Raw genomic sequence first — 21,539 nt, 5'->3', positions numbered from 1 at the left:
TCTCTGGTTTCTTTTGGTTGCTATCCTTGTGTGTACCCCAGCTTGGTTGATCCCAGACTGACTGGTTATCAAGGTTAGGATGGTGAGAGGGGGATTGAGCACCATAGTACCTGGTTTGGGACGGCTGACCTAAGGGCTTCGGGATTTTGGATGATTGACTTGCCTCGTCATATCAAATTAATCTTTGACAATACTCTAGATCTCGCAGGTTAACCTTCCTGACAAGTTCATCAACGTTCTTGATAAGTTCATCATTCGAATTGCTATGGGCTTTACTCACTTGCTGGCCACTAGTGGTCTGGAGACCTAGGGGTCTAGCTGGGGTTCCATGTGGGTTATGATTGGACTTACCCTCATGGGCCTTATGGTTTGATGGTTCACCTTGGTGAAGCCCCAAATACTAACCTGGCTCCCTAGACCTAGGCTTGACTAAGGGTTTAGACCATATCTTGGTCTAGTCTTGAGCCATGATTCCCAGATCAAAAGGTTCGAGTTAACTTGAACTGGACGTGGACTTGGATTGAACCTAGACCTATAGCTGGACATCGACCTGGGTCTAGAACTTAGGCCTTGACCTAGAGTAGGCCTGGGCTTGAGTCTTAAATGTGGACTCAAGTGTAGGTCCGAGTTCATACTTTTTGGAATTGGGCTCTGACTCAGACTTAGGTCTCTAGGTCTACAGACCTAGACCTAAACTAAGACTTGGACTTAACTAAGCTTAGATCTGAACCAAGCTGGACTCCAACCTGACTAGCCTTAGGTTTGAACCTAGCAAGACCCAGACTTGGACTTGGTTAAACTTGGACTCAAACTTAGGTAGACCTAGATTCGTGCCTGGATGGATCAAGACTAGACTAGGTTAGACCTAAACTTGGGTCTGACTAGACCTAGACTCGAACCTAGCTTAGTCCTAGACTTAAATCTAGAGCAAATCAAGACACACAAATATGGCTTGAATACAATTTGACCTAGTGAACTGTGGGTAGGCTAGGTCTGGTCAAAGGTTCCTAACTAAAGAACAAGTTGAAAACTCTGTTATTTGATTGGGTGCCCATGTAAGGCTCACATCAATTTAATTGCGGAGGCTGAGCTTTATTATTGGGGGTTTGTATTGTGGTCAGGAATTCCACAAAAGGGTACTTGCTTATGAAAATAGGACAATGTGATCTAGTCAAGTATATACAGTTAATTTATTTATAAATTATACCGTAATACAATCTCGGATCTTCATTTGCATACCATTACAATTCTTTACAATAAAAAAAAATACAATGCATGAATAATCAAGAAACATGGAGCCATTAGATTTACTGAATACCTTGTCTTAGGTTACCCCCAAGGACTTTGTACAACCCACATCGGGTCTGTTCCACCAATGGCACATGAGATCTTGGTCCTAACCTTGTCTTATAATTCGGGAAGCCTAAGCAAATCCTCTTGAGAGTGTGATATGGGATCGAAAAAATCTCTTCGCAACAGACAATAACACATGACCATCTAGTCTAGGGCGTGCCACCCTCCAATGGTTTGGATGTGCCTATTAGGTTTACTCTAGGCTCAAAGTTACACAAAACCCTAATTGAGAGAGAGAGAGAGAGAGAGAGAGAGAGAGGGGGGGGGGGGGGGGGGGGGGATACCAGCCAAAGAAAGAGAGAAAGGCTAATCTAATTTTATTAGGGTAGATAATACACCCTCATAGAGAATGTTTATCGAGAGGAGGCTAGAGTTTTAGGATCTAGGGTTTTAGTATCATTATGAGCTTTAATCTTGACTGTAGATCTTGGGGGCTTGTGGGTTGAAAAAATCTCATCCCTTTATTCTTTAGATCATCCATCATGATTAAAGGAATGAGCTAAAATCATTGTCCCTAAATTTGTATAACTCTATTCCTATCAAATATTTGTATACAGAGAATATTATGTATTTACAAATCTAATTTCAATCAATCTTTACACCTTTCTATTTTAAATCAATCAACCTTATTTCATAAAACCTTCTTTTTTTTTTTTTCCAGAACAAGTAGGTGGCTTCCATCACAAGCCACACATTGAAAAGAAAGAATGGAATGTGCGGCGTACCACACATAGTGGGCTATGTGGGTCCTACGCCCCCATGTAATGAGCTAAAATGTGGTGGGCCCAAAGTCCAATGGGCCCCTACACCCCAAAAAGAATTTTAGATAAATAAAAAGAATTTTAAAAAACTAGTAAATATATTTTTTCTCTTTGAATTAAATAAATCTAGAAACTATTTTTTTCATATTTAAAAATCATTTTTCACTAAAATAAAATATCCGAATAGTTCTAAACATTCATTTTAATAATTAAAATATAATTAAATAGATTTAAAAATATTTGATGGGAATTGGATTAAAAAAGTTAGGTATATCACAAATATATTGAGGACTCCATCCTTTCTAGAAGCTGCATTTCATTATCATCTTATCACATTGAACCAACAGTTCCCATGACCCACAGTCTTTCGTAGGGATTCATGCGTAGATTATCAAAGTCGGCTAATAAATGAAGGATACACAATGTTAGCCCTATGGATTACAGGTTCTTCCCTAAGGACAAGCCTAGATTACATTCTAGCACAATACCTTGTGGGTCATTCTAACATATTCTAGTGTTGCAGGGAGATATCTTTTCAACACATTTACACGGTACACACCCTCACCCAAAGGGTTGCTCCCGCTCTCCAGACAGCTATTTAGTGTACATGCCATGCAGTGGTAATGATGAGGATTTGGCCTTTGTCATTAGGAGTGTATTGAAACTAATACTCTTGACTTGAATCACAATATAGATAAAATACAAGTGAATACACTTAAAAATCTTACAATACGCCTGCAATTATCACTTGAAAATTCTAATTACAGCAAGGTTACTATTATAACAATGAGCTATTGACTTCCAAATATACTCAAAAGAGAGGATACAACTCAATTAGAGTCTCTTACATATAAACAAAACAAGCAATGAGTGGAGATCATTAAACTACATATGTATATTGGTCTTTTAAAAATTCAGCCCCACTCAAACTTACATTGAAAAATTATACATCAATAGACCTCATAAAACTCATCATAACATGATCTCCATTACAACATACATATGCTCAATTGGATAATGCATCATGATTATGAGAAGCTAATTAGAGCTCTCGATTGCTCGATATTGGTTGTGCACAAATGCCTAGGGCTACAGGTCTTTTGACATTGCGAACCACCGAATACAGGTACACCCAATTCCCTGGCCAACCACCGTGGGCACAACTCCGACCTCATCAAGGGATGACCCTACATTAAAACTCTTATTAGTTGTACACAAATGCCCAAGGCTACGGGTTTTTTGACATCAACATGAGCCATAGATCGTCAAAACTCAGTTAAGTCACAACATCAACGATGCCTCACTATCCACTCTGGACCATGCCACACAGTTCATCTGGACTATGCTCATATTAGAGCTATTACATCACTATAGTTATAGTTTTATATGCTCTCATAATGTCTTTAAATGGCCACATAACCCCATCAGCTCCATCGCTAGCGTACTCCCAACTGTCCTGCAACAAAACTACGTGCCCGTACAACTTAAGTGCCGGTATAGGGGGTTTTATAAAATTGTTTGAAAACTTTGTTGGATAAGTATGAATATGTGTAATAAATGTGTGGAAAGCCAACACACTAGTGGTGTGTGCAAGTGGTGTGATCATGCAGGCAAGATGCAATCAATCTAATATGTTATTGCAAGATAATGATAGATCAGGGAAAATAAGGATGAAAATTCTAAATCTAATAAAATAAAGATAAAGATCTAAACTAATCTAATCAGATGAAGATATAAAAACCCTCTTAATTTGAAACAGATAAGATCCGGCAAAATCAAAATCTAACCTAACATATCTCGCTTATTTATTATTATTATTATTAATTTTTAAAATTTTTCTAGAATTCCCAAGCTACTAAAACAGGGAATAAAAAACACAGGGCTAAAATCAAGACTCCCAAAATTTTTTTCGTCAGTTTTGTACGTCGCGACTCGAATCGATTTGTACGTGTTGATTTGGCTCGCATAGTCTGTAGGCCCTGGATCAAGTTCCGGTGTCCTTTCCTGCAAGTTTTTTTGTGATTGTTTGCTTCTATTTTTTTCTCTCTAAAACATATTATAGGAAATTTACAGCAAGCCTTTTATGGTCTAAATAAGTGGATTTGGAGCTCGAAGACCCACAGTGGGCATCAAACGGTTTACGTGCGAATTTGCACCAATCTTTGATGAGAGATCGGCTTAAATTAATGCAAAACAAGTTAACTTTTAATGTCAGTAGAGAGAGTAGGGTCACTCAAATTATAGACTGAGAAGCATCGCAGTTCTTAAAGATCCAGTTCTCTTATATGTCTATTCGCAGTGTCAATTCTAGGATCTATTTACTGGACCCTAAAAGCTTCTAAAATCTAACTAAATCTAAGAAATAAGGAAATAACCAAAAAATAAAAATAAAACAAAAAATAAAAGTAAATTTCTTAGAAAATAACCAAAAAATAAGAATAAAATAAAAAATAAAAAAATAAAAGTAAATAAGAGAGAGAGAGAGAGAGAGAGAGAGAGAGGAGAGAGAGATATTGCTTACTTGAGGAACCCAAAGTTCGAATCCGTATTAGGACCGTGGGTTGATTTACACTTTTAGATGCATTTTCTCATTTTCTTGAAGCATGACTCTAAGGATTTAGATCTAGGATTCATTCTTAGGATTTTGATTTTTAAATAAATTTTAAGAGAATCGGGTTTAGCGTCTCTAGCTTAAGGTTTTATAGGGATTTTTCTTTAATTTCGAGAGACGTTTTTAAATTTTCTAGGGGTTTTACGATTTTTTCTATTTTTCTTGGGATTTTTGGACGAATTTCCTATTTTTCTAGGCCTTTTCTTAATTTTCTAAGTATTTTCTTAAGTTTCTAGAAGTTTTTGGAAATTAAACATTTATAAATATTTTCCTAAGGATTTTTGGACTATTTTTGTATTTATTTTCCAGGAAATTTAGGAGCGGGTATTAATAGGTTGTAGTGTAGGTAGGCTTGAAAATAATTAATCTAATCTTCTAGTCCCAATTTGATTAGAAATAGGGTATTTTTTTTTTTTTTTTGAAATATTCTAGTAAAGCCTTAATAATCTTGATAAAAATAGGATTTCGAGAAAAATGAACCGCCTCGGTCCCATCGGACGCATTGCGCGGGCGACATAGGGAGAGTCATGCCCAGGGGTAACTTGGTAATTTTGAACAATAACACCCCCATGGTCCTAACTTTTCAACAGTATGTCCGATTCGAGTGATTATTGTATCAATGGAACATTCTAGGGGTCTACCACGGGTCTACTACGACTTAGGATTAGGTTTTGGAAGATTCAGGGACAATTCTATTGGGTCTAAGTTGACTATGGTTCACTAGGGTGTGGCCCTTTGGACCCAGAATTAGGGTTTTTGAAATTCCTTTAGCCATAATATATATGGGGTGTCTATACATACAAATTACATAAACTATGTTACTAACAAAGTTTCAATATTATTGGCAAAAACAATTTTCATTAAAGTTTAAACACATATTCGTGGCATGTTAGTCCGCGTACATGACGGGAAATTAAGAATTCCATGGAGGCATTTATTTCTGATATATATCATTCATGCGATTCAATGGAAATTGTAGTAAGAAGCTCTATAACAGGGACTGTACACTATATAATACAGAATCCGATAATCATTCAAATAAGGTCACACTTAGTCCTGGTTGTCAAATGCAAAAACAATCCAATAAGCAGGTATAACAAAATTGAGGAAAGCTTTTTTTTAACATCGAGCACAATCAACAAATATCCTTAACTAGGGGTGCGAATGCGTGAGACCCAACTTGACTAGGTATAGCTATATCTTGGACCGACTCGACATGATTTAAGCTGGCATGGACTGGAGCAGACCTGGTTTAGGTCATGGTCAAGGGGACCCGGACCGAACCCATCGGGTCCACAGGTGGACCCCACCCATTTCCCACCCCTTTCCTTAACGACGTGTTTTTTATTTAATAGCTAAAAAAAGGTTGCAGTATGCTTGTATTAATAGTAGATGGTATCTAAGAAAAGGGCTGGAGTTGTGACGGTAGTATCTTCAGACTCAGTTACTACATTATGGTATCATTTTTATGGCTAAAACCCCAATTTAACACCTTCAAAATGTGACTTCCAATCTATTAAAAAAAAACGAGCCATTGGTGAGAGTTTAAATGTACCGCTGCACACACTTCAATTACCTGAAACGGTCTCGCACTAGTCGTGCCCACTAAAAGCATACCTAGGAAATTACAGGCTAGAGTCGCTAGACAAGGCCTCCCCGTCATTTGGATAAGGACGCCGGTTAGCATGCGGCTAAGCCGCATATTGGTGAAATACAGGCTTGGCAATAAATATATAGTACATATAATCTTTAGCATGGAGATCACGAATATGGAAAAAAATAAATTTTAAAAATTAGAAATAATAATTATATTAAGAAAACATTTAGACCATTAATTACAATTATTTTTAGATGGACTACCTATTTGCATCCATATTTAAGATGGATGCTTTATAACTCTGGACTGCATATTATAGAAATACAATCCAACTCGAATGAAAGAATTATTCTTCTGATAAATATATTAAAAAAATACAAGAAGTGTCTTTCTAGGTACAAGGAAAACCTCCTAGATAGATGTGAAAATATACAAGGAAAAGTAGTTTATGCAGGTAGGATGTATTTCATACATTTATGCTTTAGGCAGGGGCATAAACCATCTAGGTAAATTTTGAAAACTAGAAATAATAATATATTAAGAAAACATTTGAACCGTTAGTTACCATTGTTTTTAGATAGACCACCTATTTGCATCCATCTTTAAAATGGATGCTTTGTTCCTTTGGATCGCATATTGTAGAAACGCGGTCCAGCCCACATGAAACAATTGTTCATATGATAAATATATTAAAAATTACAAGATGTGCCTTTCCAGGCACAAGGAAAACCTCCTAGATAGATGTGAGAATATACAAGGAAAAGTAGGTTATGCAGGACACGATATATTTCATATATTTGTGCAACGGTTGTATCATAGTATAATGCAATGACACTTCTAGAAAAATATTTTTGTAGTATTTGTATGACCCAAAATTTTGCACACACACTCGCTTCATCTCAATAATCAACCCACCCCCAAAAAAACGGTCAATTTGAGCCCTAGATATGGTCAAAATGAGTTCCCTCTAAAAACGAATCGAGACCATTTATTTGGTGAATTTCAATATCTTAGCCTTTATAAACTCAAAATCATTTTTTTATTTTTTTATCATTGTTCATCTAATGATAATAAAGCCATATAAAAAAATTGGAAATGAAAAATTCTTTATAAGGCCTATATCTAAGCATCTCACCAAAATGAATGGCCTGTGTTAATTGGGCTAAAAAAGTACTTTCTAAGTTGTGTTTTCAAATTGTTATTTTTTGTGATTGTTCATCAGAATGAAAAGAGTGTATATTTCAAATTTTGGATCAAACAAATGACCATAACATAATTTTTGAAGGTTCTTGCATCATATTACTATACAGCCGTTGCATGAAATCATTGCCCCATACATTTATGTTCTCCTGAGACAAACCATCTAGAGATGGACGTAAGCAAGTGATGGTCCCCCTTACCAAAAAAAAAGAAGTGATGGTCCCTCCAAGAAAAAGGTCAGATCAATTGCTTTAATATTTCCTTCTAAAAAAGATCTTTTTTTGTTTTTAATTTTTGTTTTACACATTAATGACCTCTAAAACCTCCATTTTAGAGATTATACAATCCTTAAAAGTCAGGTCAAAATTTATTCCAAAAATGAGTTATTAAAGGGAGCCACATTTTTACATGTGTTCAGGGCGGCATAGGAACCATATCCAAATATACAATTGCAGTCATTTGCTAAGATGTGATAGAGTTTGTACCCTGAAGAAAGAAGGTGGTTTGAACATAATAAGGATTAGAATGGTTAACCAGTTGGTTATGTGCAAATGGTGGCGGCATAGTTTGCATTTGAAAAATCACCTTTAGTTCGAAGTTCTTTTGGCTAAGTATGTGATTGATAGATTTAATGTTTGGCTTGGAAGTGGACGAGGTAAAGAGGTATCTCAGGTATGGAAAGCTATTTACAACTGTAGGCCGATGGTGTTGGGCTACTGCAGATGGAATATAGGTTGTGGTAGCCAAGTCTCTTTTTGGCACCATAAATGGTTGGGGGATTACTCATTGAAATCGGTTTTTCCAGACTTATATGGGTTAGTGACCCGACCTAATCTGAAAGTTAATGAAGATTTAGAAAGAAGGGGTCGTCTTACGTCATAGAACATTTTTCTGGCATATGGTCATTTGAGCAATATCCGTTTATCCCAATGGTGTGCTTTGATGAAGCTACTAGATAAAGCTTATATCTCAATGAATGCAGTGGATGAAATTATTTGGGAGATCGATAGTGATGGGGTATTCTCTATTAAATCGTGTTACAATCTCCTCTTTCATGATTGGTGGAGATGGTCATGTCCTCAGATTGCCTAAATTTGGAAATGGCTCATTCAACACAAAGTTCAAGCCTTTATTTGGCTAGCATCATTGAATAAGATATTGACCATTAATAATCTGATCAAAAGGAGGAAAATTTTGCCAAAGTTTGTTTACTATGTAAAGTAGATGGGGAATCTTGTGTGCACCTTCTCATTCATTGCTCTTTTACTGTAAGAATTTGGTATTGGCTTTTTGGGGTTCTAGGGATTAGTTTGGTGCTTCTTCAATCTATTGAAGGGATAGTCTCACAATTTTCTATCTCCCATATGCCTGAGATTGGCAAAACTATTTGGAAAATATCGAAATGTGTCTTTCTATAAGAAGTTTGGAAGGAAAGAAATAGAAGGGTCTTTGAGGGTAGTTCTTTGCCTTTTGAGGGACTATTAATTACTATCAAACAATCGATTTGGTCCTGATTGTCTATGACAAAAGAGGGTTGGAGTATCTCCAAGGTTGATGTTATAGCTAATCTCAGAAATCTTTTTCTTCTCGGGTGTGTTGGAAGTAGACCACAGTTTTTGGACCGCACCTTCTAATGGAAGCTTGAAGCTTAACTTTGATGGTAATTCTTTAGGTAACCCGGGTGTAACTGGGATTGGTTGTGTTGAGAGACTATTTGGGTAATATTCTCTTTTTCTATGCCCGTCTGATAGGGATTAAAACTGTAAATTTTGATGAATTGAGTGCTCTATTGAGTGGGGTGAAAATTATGGTTGATAGGAATCTTTGTAGAAATTGCTCGATTGAAGGGGACTCTTTGAATGTCATTAGATGCTGCAAAAAGGAGTAGAAAGTTCCTTGAGAGTTTCGCTCCCTATGGTTGCAGGTCATGGATTTGGTGGAACCTTTGAGAGTCTCTTTCTCCCACGCTTATCGTGAAGCTAATTCTTTGACTAATTCCTTGGCTAAAAGGGGTGTTTCCCTGCCTTCTCTTGTCTCCTAATGTAATTTCTTTTTCTTAGTCATTAATAAAAGCTAAGAAATTAAAAAAAAATTGCGGTCACAAGAACGTACATATTCTAAGTTTTAGCGAGATAAAACTATATCAAATTTGACTAATGGCATTAGTAAAACCGAAAGACACGAAAAATTAAACTGAAATGACTATGATAAACAAGGAGTCGTCTCATGTGAGATAAGCATATAGGTGGGGTTCAAGAATGAGAGAAAAGTTAAAAGATGGATGTTGAAGCCATTTGCCTTTCACAATTTCTCCAACAGTAAACTGATCCATCATAGGGGGCTGAAAAAATCAAACCATATACCAACTTGCCATGTATAGAAAGCAAGCCCCGGTCAAACATTATTCCTTTTACAGCTGCTTTCTTTGCAGTAGAAAGAAAGGGAAATAATTTTAAGAAAAAATGAAATGATCAAACATTGAGGCAATGATTTACCCCCCCCTTTTCAAGAAGTCCTGATTGAAATCATCTGAAGAAACATTGCCTTTGCCAAAGGATTAGATGCAAATTGACCTAGCACCGCAATAGTGGCTGTGCTGCTACCAATCTTCTCGATACCCCTAGATATCATACAAATGTGGCTAGCTTCTACAACAACCATAACACCTCCTCCACCCGAAACAGTGTTAACACTCTCAGCAATCTGCTTTGTAAGTCTCTCTTGCACTTGGAGCTTGCATGCATGGAAATGAACGATTGTTTGCAAACTTGACCTATCTAATGCTTCTGCCTCCTCTACCATATAGTAACTCACATGCACCACCCCATGGAACGGCAGTAGATGGTGCTCACATTGAGACCAGAATGGCAAATTTAGCTCAGAACGCATCCTCACTCTCTCACTTTCACCTGATTCCTTGATAATACAATTTGGGTTTGGCACCTCTGAACCATAGTGAAAACCATTTCCTTTCATCTCTAGAGTCGATCTTTTAAACTTCATCAGCCACTTCACAAAATGGCGGGGTGTGTTTACAAGTTCTTTCCTCAATGGGTCTTCACCCAGAGCTCGAAGTATCAAGGTCACAGCTGCAATCATAGTCGAATGGGTGGCACCCAACTTGGCCAAGATCCGTAGGTTCGATTCAGTAATGGGATTGGGCAAGCTTGTTAGGCCATGCCCATTGCATTCAGGCATCACCACAGCTTGAGATGGACACCAAGAAGAGGCCCTTTTCCTGTCCAGAGCGATGGCACCTTTGAATTTCACAAGGGCTAAGAAATCAGACCAAACATCACATGCCTTATCCTTGAACAATCCCAAACCTGAAAAGACAGAGGTAGATGCCCAACCATCCATATCTTGAGCAATATGGTTTGAATCACTTGTTTCAAGATCAGAGGGGAACTGGATATGCCAGCACTGAAGGGCAACAGCAACCCCTGATGGCCTGATGCTCTCATACAATGCGGAGCACACCTCATCGGCAAGTCTTTGAGGGTTTTGGAGCCTCTTAGCGAAAACATCTGCCACTCTAGAGAGCTTGCTCAACCCCACAACTTGTTGTTTTGATGGGATGTAACCAACATGGCACTGGACCTTAAATGGAAGCAAACAGGACTCACAATATGAGAAGAGATCAATGCCTCGAACCACCACCAGCCCACCGACTCCTCCAGCGTGACCTATCCCACTGCCCACACCAGCTTCGGGAAACAAGGCACCTTGCACTATGTCATTCACCTGCTGTCTGTAACCTGAAAACCGCGATTCCGGTGCTCTCCGTCAACTGGTGTTAGGCTAGGAAAAAATTTTATTGATAGAAGCGAGGAAGTTGTTATTAAGGCTCTCTAGCTATAAACTGCTATCATATTGTTCATCATGAAAAAAAATGGCAAGTTATAAATCTCCTCTTATATGGTAAAAGAAACGAATAGCAAACGCAAAATGAAATATATTTGCTACTAATCTGAACTACAATGACAGAGGTCATGCGGCAACTTAAATAGGGCTTGGAAAGACACAGGAAAGAAACGTCATACATATGCATGTGTTTCTTGTAAGAGTATAGAAATATCAAACCAGGACAGACTAGCAGTACATGGTGACGTCTTATAACAACAATGTCCTGTTGATCATGCAGTGTTATCATGACTGCATGATCAACAATGAGTGTATCAGCAAAAGAAGAAGCAGAAGGAAAAAGATCCCAATAATGCAGTTGTTCGAAGAATGTTTTTTACCATAAAGCAGACAAGTGTTCCGAATAGATGAATTTGGGATCTTTTCAGCCACCCTCTGCGGGAGTGGGATTTGAATGGAAAGAAAGTGAGAGGTAGAAATCTTAAGGCCACTTTAGGATGTTTTAACCAAAATATTTTGGGAGAGTTTAAAGGGTTACCCAGGAAAATTCTTCAGGGAGTTCAATGGAGTTCACTTAAGCACTTGAGAGGAAAGGAGGGTCAGTATCTATTCCTTTCTTCTTTTCTTTTTCTTGTATTAATGAAAGAAAGTTGGTAGTTGATATCACATCAGAGGCTCTATCTTATCTTGCCTTGGTCTGTAAGAATCAACTTTTAGCTGTTGAGCATTCAATTTGCTACGGCTTCAAGTTGCTATGTTCATCTTACAAAGAGAGAAGGAATTAGGGGACCATTTTGCGCTATCAGCGCAACTACACGTGGAGGTCAAGGGGGTTGTTCCAAGACTTTCAGGCCCCATTTGGATGTACTGCATATTCACCAGCAAGTCTTATCCATTTTTAGTGTAAAACCATCAAGGAATTTCTTTTGTGAACCCCACAAATGTTTTCACTGTTTTTAGGTGTTTTCTGAAGAAACAGTGTTGTGAAATGGGGAGCTAATCATAAGTAGCCACGTATGAACCAAATTGGGGTCCAAAGCATACTTATTTTCCTTTATGTTGCCTAAGCACAAATAGTGGCCCATCCAATGTTTTTGACTGAGCAAAATGAAGAGGTTTTTGGCAACCATGTTTTCGTCATTTATGAAGAAGTGATCGTAGGTCAGGTGGATCTTGAAGTGCCTGCTGCATTGGTGTGTTGAAGTGTCCAGTCAGGCTTGGAGCATTTGGAATGAATAATTATAGAAAAGCTGCATTCCAGAAAGAGACAAGAATCTTTAGACAAGAATCTTTTCTTTCTTCACTTAGCTTGGAGCCTTGAACTGGTCTGTTCACTACAACGAAAACAATTTGTGGATCAGTGACTCACTTGAGGTTGACATTTCGAACCTAGCTCACTAATGTTGAGATAATCAAACACCACTGGAATCATCACTTAGATGATACATATAGGCTTGATTAAGAGGGGTGGGTTAAAAGATTGGTTTGGTTAGGAACTTCCGACCCAAAGCCATAGCAAGAACATATTGATAGCCTAGTCTTGAATGCTTTTTTTTGTTTTTTTGAAAGTGCTAACATTTTCCTAATATAAATGCAAAGGTACAATAGAGAGACCCCCAAGGTGGCGCTAGATAAAAAACCAACTAGGGCGGGTAACCCCACAGGGAACCCAGAAAGAACATTGTAAAATCTAAGACTCCTAAGAAGAGCTGGCAGGTCCTTTAAGATGCGATCGTAATCTTCCACAGTCAAGGCATTACAGGAACCTTCTTTGGCAAGGGAGTCCGCCTGAGAATTACCCTAGTGCCAAACGTGACTCCATGAGATCGAAATCCCCGAACAAACATGGGTAATTTCTTCGAAAATAAGAGCCAAGGCCCATGCATAGGGAGCTACAGCCAAGGCCCATCAGATGACATAGATGGAATCTTCTTATGCAATGAGAGGACAAGTCCATTGCAAGGCGTATAATCACAGACCTTCTAGAAGCCCGAGGGCTTCCTCTGATTGGGCATCGGAGTGACTGATCAATTTGGAGAAGGAAGCAAGAATGTGGCCCTCATTGTTCTGGAAGAGACCACCTATGCCTGCCTGGCCGGGATTACCCAGGGAACACCCATCCAAGTTGAACTTTGATGGATCCCGAGGTGGGGGGCGACCAGGAAACCCTGGGTTACGAAAGGTGGAAGAGGGGCTGCCAATTGAGCTGGAATGCTGATCGATTAACATCTTTTAAGACTTTGTGGTTGGATGCCCAAAATGAGACACGGGACTTGATCTGATCGAAAAGCACTTCAGGGGACTTGTATATGCATTGGAAGATCCGACTGTTTCGCTCAATCCAGATGGTCCAGAGGAGAGCAAAGATAGAGGCCTTCCAAAGTGAACGTCCCGATTCCACCCAAGGGTGAGGCTGCATAGAGGAAAAGGGACAAGGAATAGATTGGGGTGTTACCCACTGCCAGTTGAAAAGGTTGAGGAGAAGCCCCACAAGGAGTAGGACAAAGGACAGTGGAGAAAGAGGTGTGCATTTGTCTGCTCCGCCTCGAGACACAAAGTGCACCGATTTGGAATGGGGATGCTTCTTCTCTGAAGGAGGTCGACCGTTAGAGCTCTTTGGTGCAAGGCCAACCAAGTGAAGAACTGAATTTTGCGTGGCACCAAGGAGAACCAAGCCCGAGTAGCTAAGGAAGGAGGAGGGACACCAAATGAGCCTATCGTGGCCTCGCAAGGGAATGAAGTGCTCATCCAGAAGCGTGGATAGGTTAATAAATTTGTCCATTTCAGCATCACAAAGGGACCTCCTGAATATGGGGCTCCATATCCATCTGTGGCCGAGAGTTTGGAACACCTCAGCCACTAACTCCTGCTGGTTCACCGAGAGAAGGAATAGGGATGGGAAGTGATCACACAGGGTTGAGGGACCTATCCACAAGTCCAACCAGAATTTGGTACAGCATCCATCGCGAGCAAGAATCCGAGAATTCAGTTTGAAGGACTTAAGGGTATTTTGCAGAGTGCTCCAGAAACCAGAGGCCCTGCTGTATGGCCTCAAACGGGGGAGCCAGGAGGAAGGTTGCAGGTTGTATTTCTGTTGCAACACCGACTTCCAAAGATGGTTGGGTTCAGTGGCATGGTGCCACCACCACTTGCCCAAAAGAGCCATGTTAGTCTTGGATGTTCTAAAACTGAAAAGTTGATGGCAACTGCAAATTGGTATAGAGTTTCAAATTGGCCTCATTTAATAGTTTTGGAAAGATTTTGTAATAATGCTTTCGTATGGGTTCTTTACTGGTCAGCTCACTGGACGCATGTGGGGCTGAATCACATTTGTAATTTGATATGTGTGGAAGCATAGGGAATCTTGGTTGGAGCACAGATTTTCACTAGAGGGTTCTTAAAACTAGTACTGATTGATGGGGTTGATGCTGAATGTACATGGTGGCTTAAATAGGAGTGCCCAACACCATGGAGTTTGCTGGGGAGGGAATATTGACTTGTTGTTACCATTCCTGGTAATATCACCTTATGTGCAAGGAAAGCAAGCAAGGCGGATGATAATTTGGCTAATACGGATGCTACTATGAATGGTTTGAAACAACAGACTTTCTGACTCCATCATGTTTGTATTTGTCTTTTCCACTTCCAACTTTTCTTTTAGGTAAGCATGAGTCAAACAGAAGGGAGTAACTTGTTTCTTGGTTGGTAAAATTCAGAACCACGACTCATAAAAATCTTAGCAGTTATTAGGAAAACAAAGTTTAATTAGTCTTCATCATTGTAGTTCTTGAATATTTAAGTGAAGCGTGATGGTTCATACCAGAAGGGTGAAGTTAAACAGCGATCTGTGAACTTCTAGAAGCCTAGAAAAGCCCTTAGATCATCAGATTGTTTTTTTAAAAAATTCAGTTTTTAACTAATCTCAAATTTCATAGCTTCAAATAGTTTATATTCTAGATCTGTCCATACACACACATAGACAAGCTCTCAGGCACATTATCTGCAAACTATGATGTCCCTGAATAACCCTTGATCAACCAAAACATACAGACATAAAAATAAAGTGACAAATTAATGGATATGAGGGAGTGAGGAGGATCACTTCCTTTCGAGCCACAACATTGAGATATCTGACAAATAGAGTATGCACATCAAGTTGAAACATCCAGAGTGTGTCAACATGTGAAGGAACAACATCTCATATTTAGAATGAAAGCAAACAATTGCTGTCTAAACTGTTAGTCCAAATTGAGGCCACTCGACTCACCAGGGTCCTGAAGCAAACGACACAATACACTTATTCTGGGACCCAGTGGTAAAAAAGACAGAGGCGGCCGCCTAGACAGCCAGGGGTCCTGGCTGCTTAGGCAACCAGGCGCCCCTAAGGTTTCAGGGGTGGGGGGCATCTGTTATGTGGGAAACTAGTAAGTGTTTGAGATTTTCAGTGTCAAGTATTTGTATTTAGAGGAAGAAGGCCCATGATTGGGTTTGTATTTCCCATTGGTTAAATTTGAAAGACATATTTTTCATTGGCTGTCTTTCGAAATAAAATTCTTAGCATTAACCACAAGCAGAATAGGGAGATGATCTCCAATAGCACACCCTTTGTGCAGGGAACTGCAGGAAAGTGTTGGTACAATGCAAATTCAAGTCTAGAAGAGGAAGTTTTAAACAGGTATGTTTTGATCATTTCGTATTGATTGGGTAATGCCTGATACATCTGGAGTATAGTATGCCGGAATGAGCTGGGCATTTCCTACGGTGGGTGGCCTTTAGGCTAGTATATAGTGGATATGGAGAAAGAAGGCAGCTAGAGGCTTTCGAAAAAAGATCAGGACAAATATGTGGTTAGGGAAAACATCTAAAGGAATTGAAATGCAAGGGGTAACATACATGACTGCTGCACAGAAAGGAGAGCCAAAAAAAGGGATCAAATACAAGATCCTTAGACACTAGTAGACTGAAAAATGCCACCCAAACATCCATCAGGTTAAAGGTAGAACGGCCCTGCAGGCTTTGGGAGAATTATGAAAATGCATCATCATCATCATCATAGCCTTTTCCCAATAAGAAATGCATAATCAATTACCTTAAAAAATAAGAAATGCATACTTCTTTTTAAGGTCATTGATTATGAGAAGTGCATAAACAAGGACCTTAAAATTGCAAAGCCATACAGTTGGTTCTTGCTCATGCAGTTTCTGATAAGTTTTTGAAGAACCAACTGTTTGAAGGAGAATCTATAGTAGTGGTCAAATGGAGTTTCCACGACCTTGCGGACATTGGGTGGAGCCTAGGAATTTCAAACACTTATGTTTTCTAACTTACCCAGAAGGAATTTGTACATGTAAGGCAGCCAAAGGAGCGGGCATAATGGACAATAGTTTGAGGCAGGATCACTTTTAACCTCCTAATCCATTTCCTCAAGGAATTATGTTCCTTAATTCGATCAATATATTGGAAAATATTGAGAATCACTCCAAGTGTGTTTTATGAATTTCTGGATAATTCCATTTCAGATCTAAGAGGGAAAACTCTATGTATTTTCTAAATTTACTGGCCAGCAATGTACTCTAGGTGCATGATTTTAAGAAACTTTCAGATTATTTCTACTACATATACTAAGTTTCTTAGGATGCATATCGGTGTGAGTCATCATCATGCAAGAAGCCCATCAATGTTGTTTGATTTAATGATAGCCTTTAGATCATTCCTCTCTGCTCACGAAGTAGGAAACTCTGTTTGCACACTAGAGTCCTGATAAATAAGGTGTTCTGGGAGATCTTTTTTTCTCCTAATATAGTAGGTTGTTTTCTCTCTCATTATAATACGTTCCCTTGTATTACATGGGACTAAAATATTCGATTTCTGTAGGCTTTTATTTTTAAATAAAATAAGTAGTACACTTCCTTAATGTATTTTTTATTTAAATTAGGAATTTGATTGTATTTTATATTAATCTCTCCTCTTTCTGTGGAACTGCCAGTTGTTGGAACGACACGAGCCAAGCCTTGATTCAGAAAGATGAAGGGACAGAGGAAACTAATTCCCCATCTCATTGGTGGAGGAAAGCGAATTGACATCTCAATTTGATACAACCCTTTCTCTTTTAGTTGGGAAGAACAGCGAAGTCCATCCGAACCGTCCAATGAATAAGAGGCGAGCAAAGCACCAATGGCGTGCGAAGCGCATGCGAAACGGGCACAGAGAAAAAGAAGTGTGGAGGAGAAGAAGCTGAACTCATTCCTTTTACTTCCCGGGCCCAAATATATGATTCCTTCTGATAGCTATAAATTTAATGATAAAATAGTGATGACTCTTTCAAATTTTATTTCATCCTAAAAGTTAATTGTTGTTAAAGAAAGTTGAACTTAAGGGTTATCACAATTTTGAAACCTCGTAACTTCAATTATTAAGTCTAAGAGAACATTAAGTTCATGTAGGCTGATTCTCTCATTGGCACAATTTTCAATGACACACAGCTCATTCTCTCAAGTCTTAATCATGATAGATATATGAGAAACTATGTTACCTACAGGAGCAATATCTGCAGAAATCAGGATGAGTCAACAAAACATTATTGGGTGCGGATGGTGAATGAAGCTGGACATCGGCCAGCCCCAATGACCGGCCAGCAAGTTCCCAAAAAATATTTCCACTCTCTCAAAACAGCAACTACTTCTCTATGAGGACATGACTCAACCTCAAGATAAGGTGACAAATATTATAATCTGATCAAGCATTCGCCTAATTTTTATCATATGATGCATGAAGAAGAAACACCGTATGCTAAAAGGAAAATTTAATGCCTCTCATTGGTTGTATATCAAGATCTCAAGAGGAGAGAACATGGAACGACAAGAACTATTGTCAGTCCATGCAGTTCCATAGATTCATTAACTCGATTTCTTGCTACACTCCTTCAGTAAACAAAATGAATAATCTGCAAGAGAAATAACAAGAATGGACTCAGGACTTGGTGGTCAAGGGTGTTGTGGCGCCACAACATGAGGTCTTCAGTTTTATTCCTATGTAGACCCCTTCCCCACTGAACTACTATCTCTCTCCCCCCCCCCCCCCCCCCTCTCTCCTTTCCTATTTTCCTCTAACAAAAAGGAACAAAACATAAGCAACAGAAATAACATTGAAGGAGATAGGGGTTAGAAAGATTGCTAAATTTCGACAATTGAACGACTTTGGAAGTACTACAATGCATGAATTACAAAATTTCTCTTTAGTAGATCGGTATGCTACTCATGGAAAATTCCCTAGAAAATATGCTGCTTTTGGAGATCACCAGTATGGAAGAATCTCATGACCTGAAATGATCAGACAGATAATCATGTTTGATATTTGTGACCCATAGAGAGTTGTAACTGTGTACAAAGCCCTCTACTTACAAGTAACAAACTGACAATCACATATGTGCTTGTTAATAACAGGTTGACAAAGCCCCTATAAAATAACTACATAAGAGGCTAGAGAGTCAGAGAATCACCACTCCAAAGAAACCAACCAAGCAGGACATAAACATATATAACACAGAAAATAGCAAGACACTCCAAGTCTAGAAGTTCAGAAAAGAGTACATCATCAGCATAAAAGACAGAATACAAAAATTGTAACTACAAGTCACAAAAATATGATTTACGGGAACACAATCGTTCATTCCACAACGCTATAGCTTTTGAAGCCCAAAGATCAATTTCATAGGATTCTAATATGGAAAATGGTTTGACAGGGCTGCAACCCTATCAAATTAAGTAAATCTTCACCTCATAATTCATCAAAAATTACAATGCAAACATTGGAAAACCTTTACATCGATCATCTCGGCTTGAAAATATTAGTTGTGAAAAAAAAAAAGGATTTTAAGCACAAAAAATTGTGTATATTATACCAAATTATCTAGACCATTCATTTCATACTAAATTAAAAGCTTGTAGATCCGCAAGATCTGTATATCTATTGAGTATCAAAGTTCATCATCAGAGTTGGCAATTGATTTAGATCCATCATGGAGATTTCTGTTGTCAAAGGTGCTTTCTAGACGAGGATTTGAGGTGAGGCTTTATTTTGTTTCATAAAGCGTAGGCCCTATAGAACCTCCATCCTTCTAATATTGAGTCATAAAAAAAAAAAAAAAAGGAACTACCCAATTCAAAAAGGAAAAAGAAAAAGCCAAGCTATCACCCAGCTTAATTCTTACTTATAGAATTCAGAAGGAAAAAGAAAACGATAAAACAAGAGATTGACCATGAAATAGATGAGCCATCTCCGTTATAAGATCCCATAACAAACAGCATTATTTCAACCAAATACCAACCAGATCAGGATTCACAACAGGAAACCAAAAAAGGAAATCAAACAATCAACAAAAAAAAGAAAAGATAAGCACTGAATTCAAAAAGGAATTTACGAATTGAAAGGAAGAAAAAGTATGGGGAAACAAAGGCAAAAAAAACAAAAAAGATGTACCTCTTGTTCCATCAATAAGAGCCTTGGCAACACGTAAAGGGGTTTTCTTGAGACCATCTCTATTAAAATCTTCACCCAAACCCTGTAACAAAACCTTAACAGCGCCCTCAATAACAGAAGTCTCAGAGTCCTCCACTTCCACCTCAAGCAACCCACAAAAACCACACCCAAACCCTAATTTCATCTCATTCTCAAACTCCCCTGTAAAGCGCCCCTCATCCAAAGCACCCATTGAAAGAGCACACGAACCCAATCCTAACCCTCAAACCCAGATCCCAAAAACAGATATATGTGAGAGAGAAACAGGACCACAAAGCCTACTTAAACAAGTAGAAGACTGAAGAAAGAAGGTCTCAACCAACTTTGAATGATGATTTCCTAGATAGAGAGAGGTCCCAACTCTCAACTTTGAACGATGATTTCCTAGAGAGAGAGAGGTCGCAACTCTCAACTTTGAATAAACAATTGGAGGGAGGGAGAGAGAGAGTTGGGAAAATGGAAGGCTGCAAACGCTTTGGGAGGCGTGTGTACTTGAATGCTTTGTTTTGGGTAGGATGAGGGGCCTACTCCTATCCCACTTTTTCTATGAAATAGATTTCTTACCCAATCCAAGGAATGAACGTCTTTCTCTCTACAATTTGGTGGGTTGCAATTTTCTCTCTCTAAAAACTTCAAAACTTCAATCCTTGACGAGAGGTGGTTGCCATTTTCTCTCTAAAAAAACTTCAATCCTTAACGAGAGGTGGTAGGAGGTGGGTTTTGTTGGCAGATTTACCACCCCAATTATCGGATCCAAATTGTCCAGGTCCCTGAATAACCATAAATTATAATGTAAAATTTAACTCTCTCTCTTTCTAAAGTAAACTGAATTCCATCATATCACTATTTTTCTCTCTCTATCTCTCCACCGATCCGTATTTATCTTCCTAATTTTCTTCTACAAAGTTTTCAGAATTCCAGCTCAAAGCCTATCCCTTTCGTCTCACTCTAAAATTTGTCTGTTGTTTGTTTTGTGGAAACTCTCGTCTCTTTTTCTCTCTCTAAAGTCGTCCAGCGTGAAGGTTGTGGCCCATAATTTGGGTGAGATGATCTTGGTGTCTTTGTGCGCAACCTTTGGATATTCACTGCTACGTTAAGGTACGATGAAAACCTCGTACATTGCTTATATATCTTTTGCGGTGTAAATGTTGTCTCCTCTCCTCTCCTCTAGGGAGAACACATAAGTACGGATTCTATTCTACGCTTTTCGCCATTGTGAAATTCAGTGGATGAAAGTACGCCGTAAACACCCCCTCTCGAAATTTTGGTGTAAGAGAATTTGTAAAAACCTTAATAACGAAAGTACAAATCTAAGTCTGATACAAAAAAATGTCCCAAGCTTATCCTGAGTTGTGGTTTTTCAATGTGTTTCGAGAATCACTCGAATCAAACCCATTTTAATTAACAAATTAGTGCCTCTAGAAAATTATTATAATACCCCATTATGAACAAATTAAAGCCTTGGGAAAACAATTATAATGGCGTTGTGTGTCGTGCAAGGGCTGCATGCCTCGCCATGAGTCGTGCGACCTCATCGGCCATGATTTGCTTGCTCTATTTCATTTTTATAAGCATTTTTTAGGCGGTTTAAAACCAAATATCCTAAAAAATTAAAAAATGTTATACTCTTGATTAC

General features: G+C 38.6%; 1 protein-coding gene across 2 annotated transcripts; it reads right to left on the bottom strand.

Moving 5' to 3' along the window:
* Positions 1-9,802: 9,802 nt before the first annotated feature.
* LOC18438238 (GTP cyclohydrolase I) lies at positions 9,803-20,128 on the bottom strand. 2 transcript variants are annotated; one of them, XM_088869854.1, is made up of 2 exons: positions 19,865-20,128; positions 9,803-11,323 (listed from the first exon to the last, which is right to left on the bottom strand). In XM_088869854.1, the coding sequence occupies exon 2, from the start codon at positions 10,880-10,882 to the stop codon at positions 10,028-10,030; it is 855 nt and encodes a 284-aa protein (XP_088725980.1). In that variant the 5' UTR covers positions 10,883-11,323; positions 19,865-20,128; the 3' UTR covers positions 9,803-10,027. The 2 variants fall into 2 exon arrangements, with proteins under 2 accessions (XP_088725980.1, XP_006848489.1); XM_006848426.4 differs by having other exon boundaries at positions 9,803-11,280.
* Positions 20,129-21,539: the final 1,411 nt, after the last annotated feature.

This window comes from Amborella trichopoda, chromosome 6, assembly GCF_054954075.1.
Source record: "Amborella trichopoda isolate Santa Cruz 75 chromosome 6, AtrichopodaSantaCruz75HAP2 v2.0, whole genome shotgun sequence".
In the NCBI taxonomy this organism is placed as follows: Eukaryota; Viridiplantae; Streptophyta; class Magnoliopsida; order Amborellales; family Amborellaceae; genus Amborella; species Amborella trichopoda.
The sequence above is the reverse complement of the archived record's forward strand: the minus strand, read 5'-3'. Positions and strand labels throughout refer to the sequence as shown.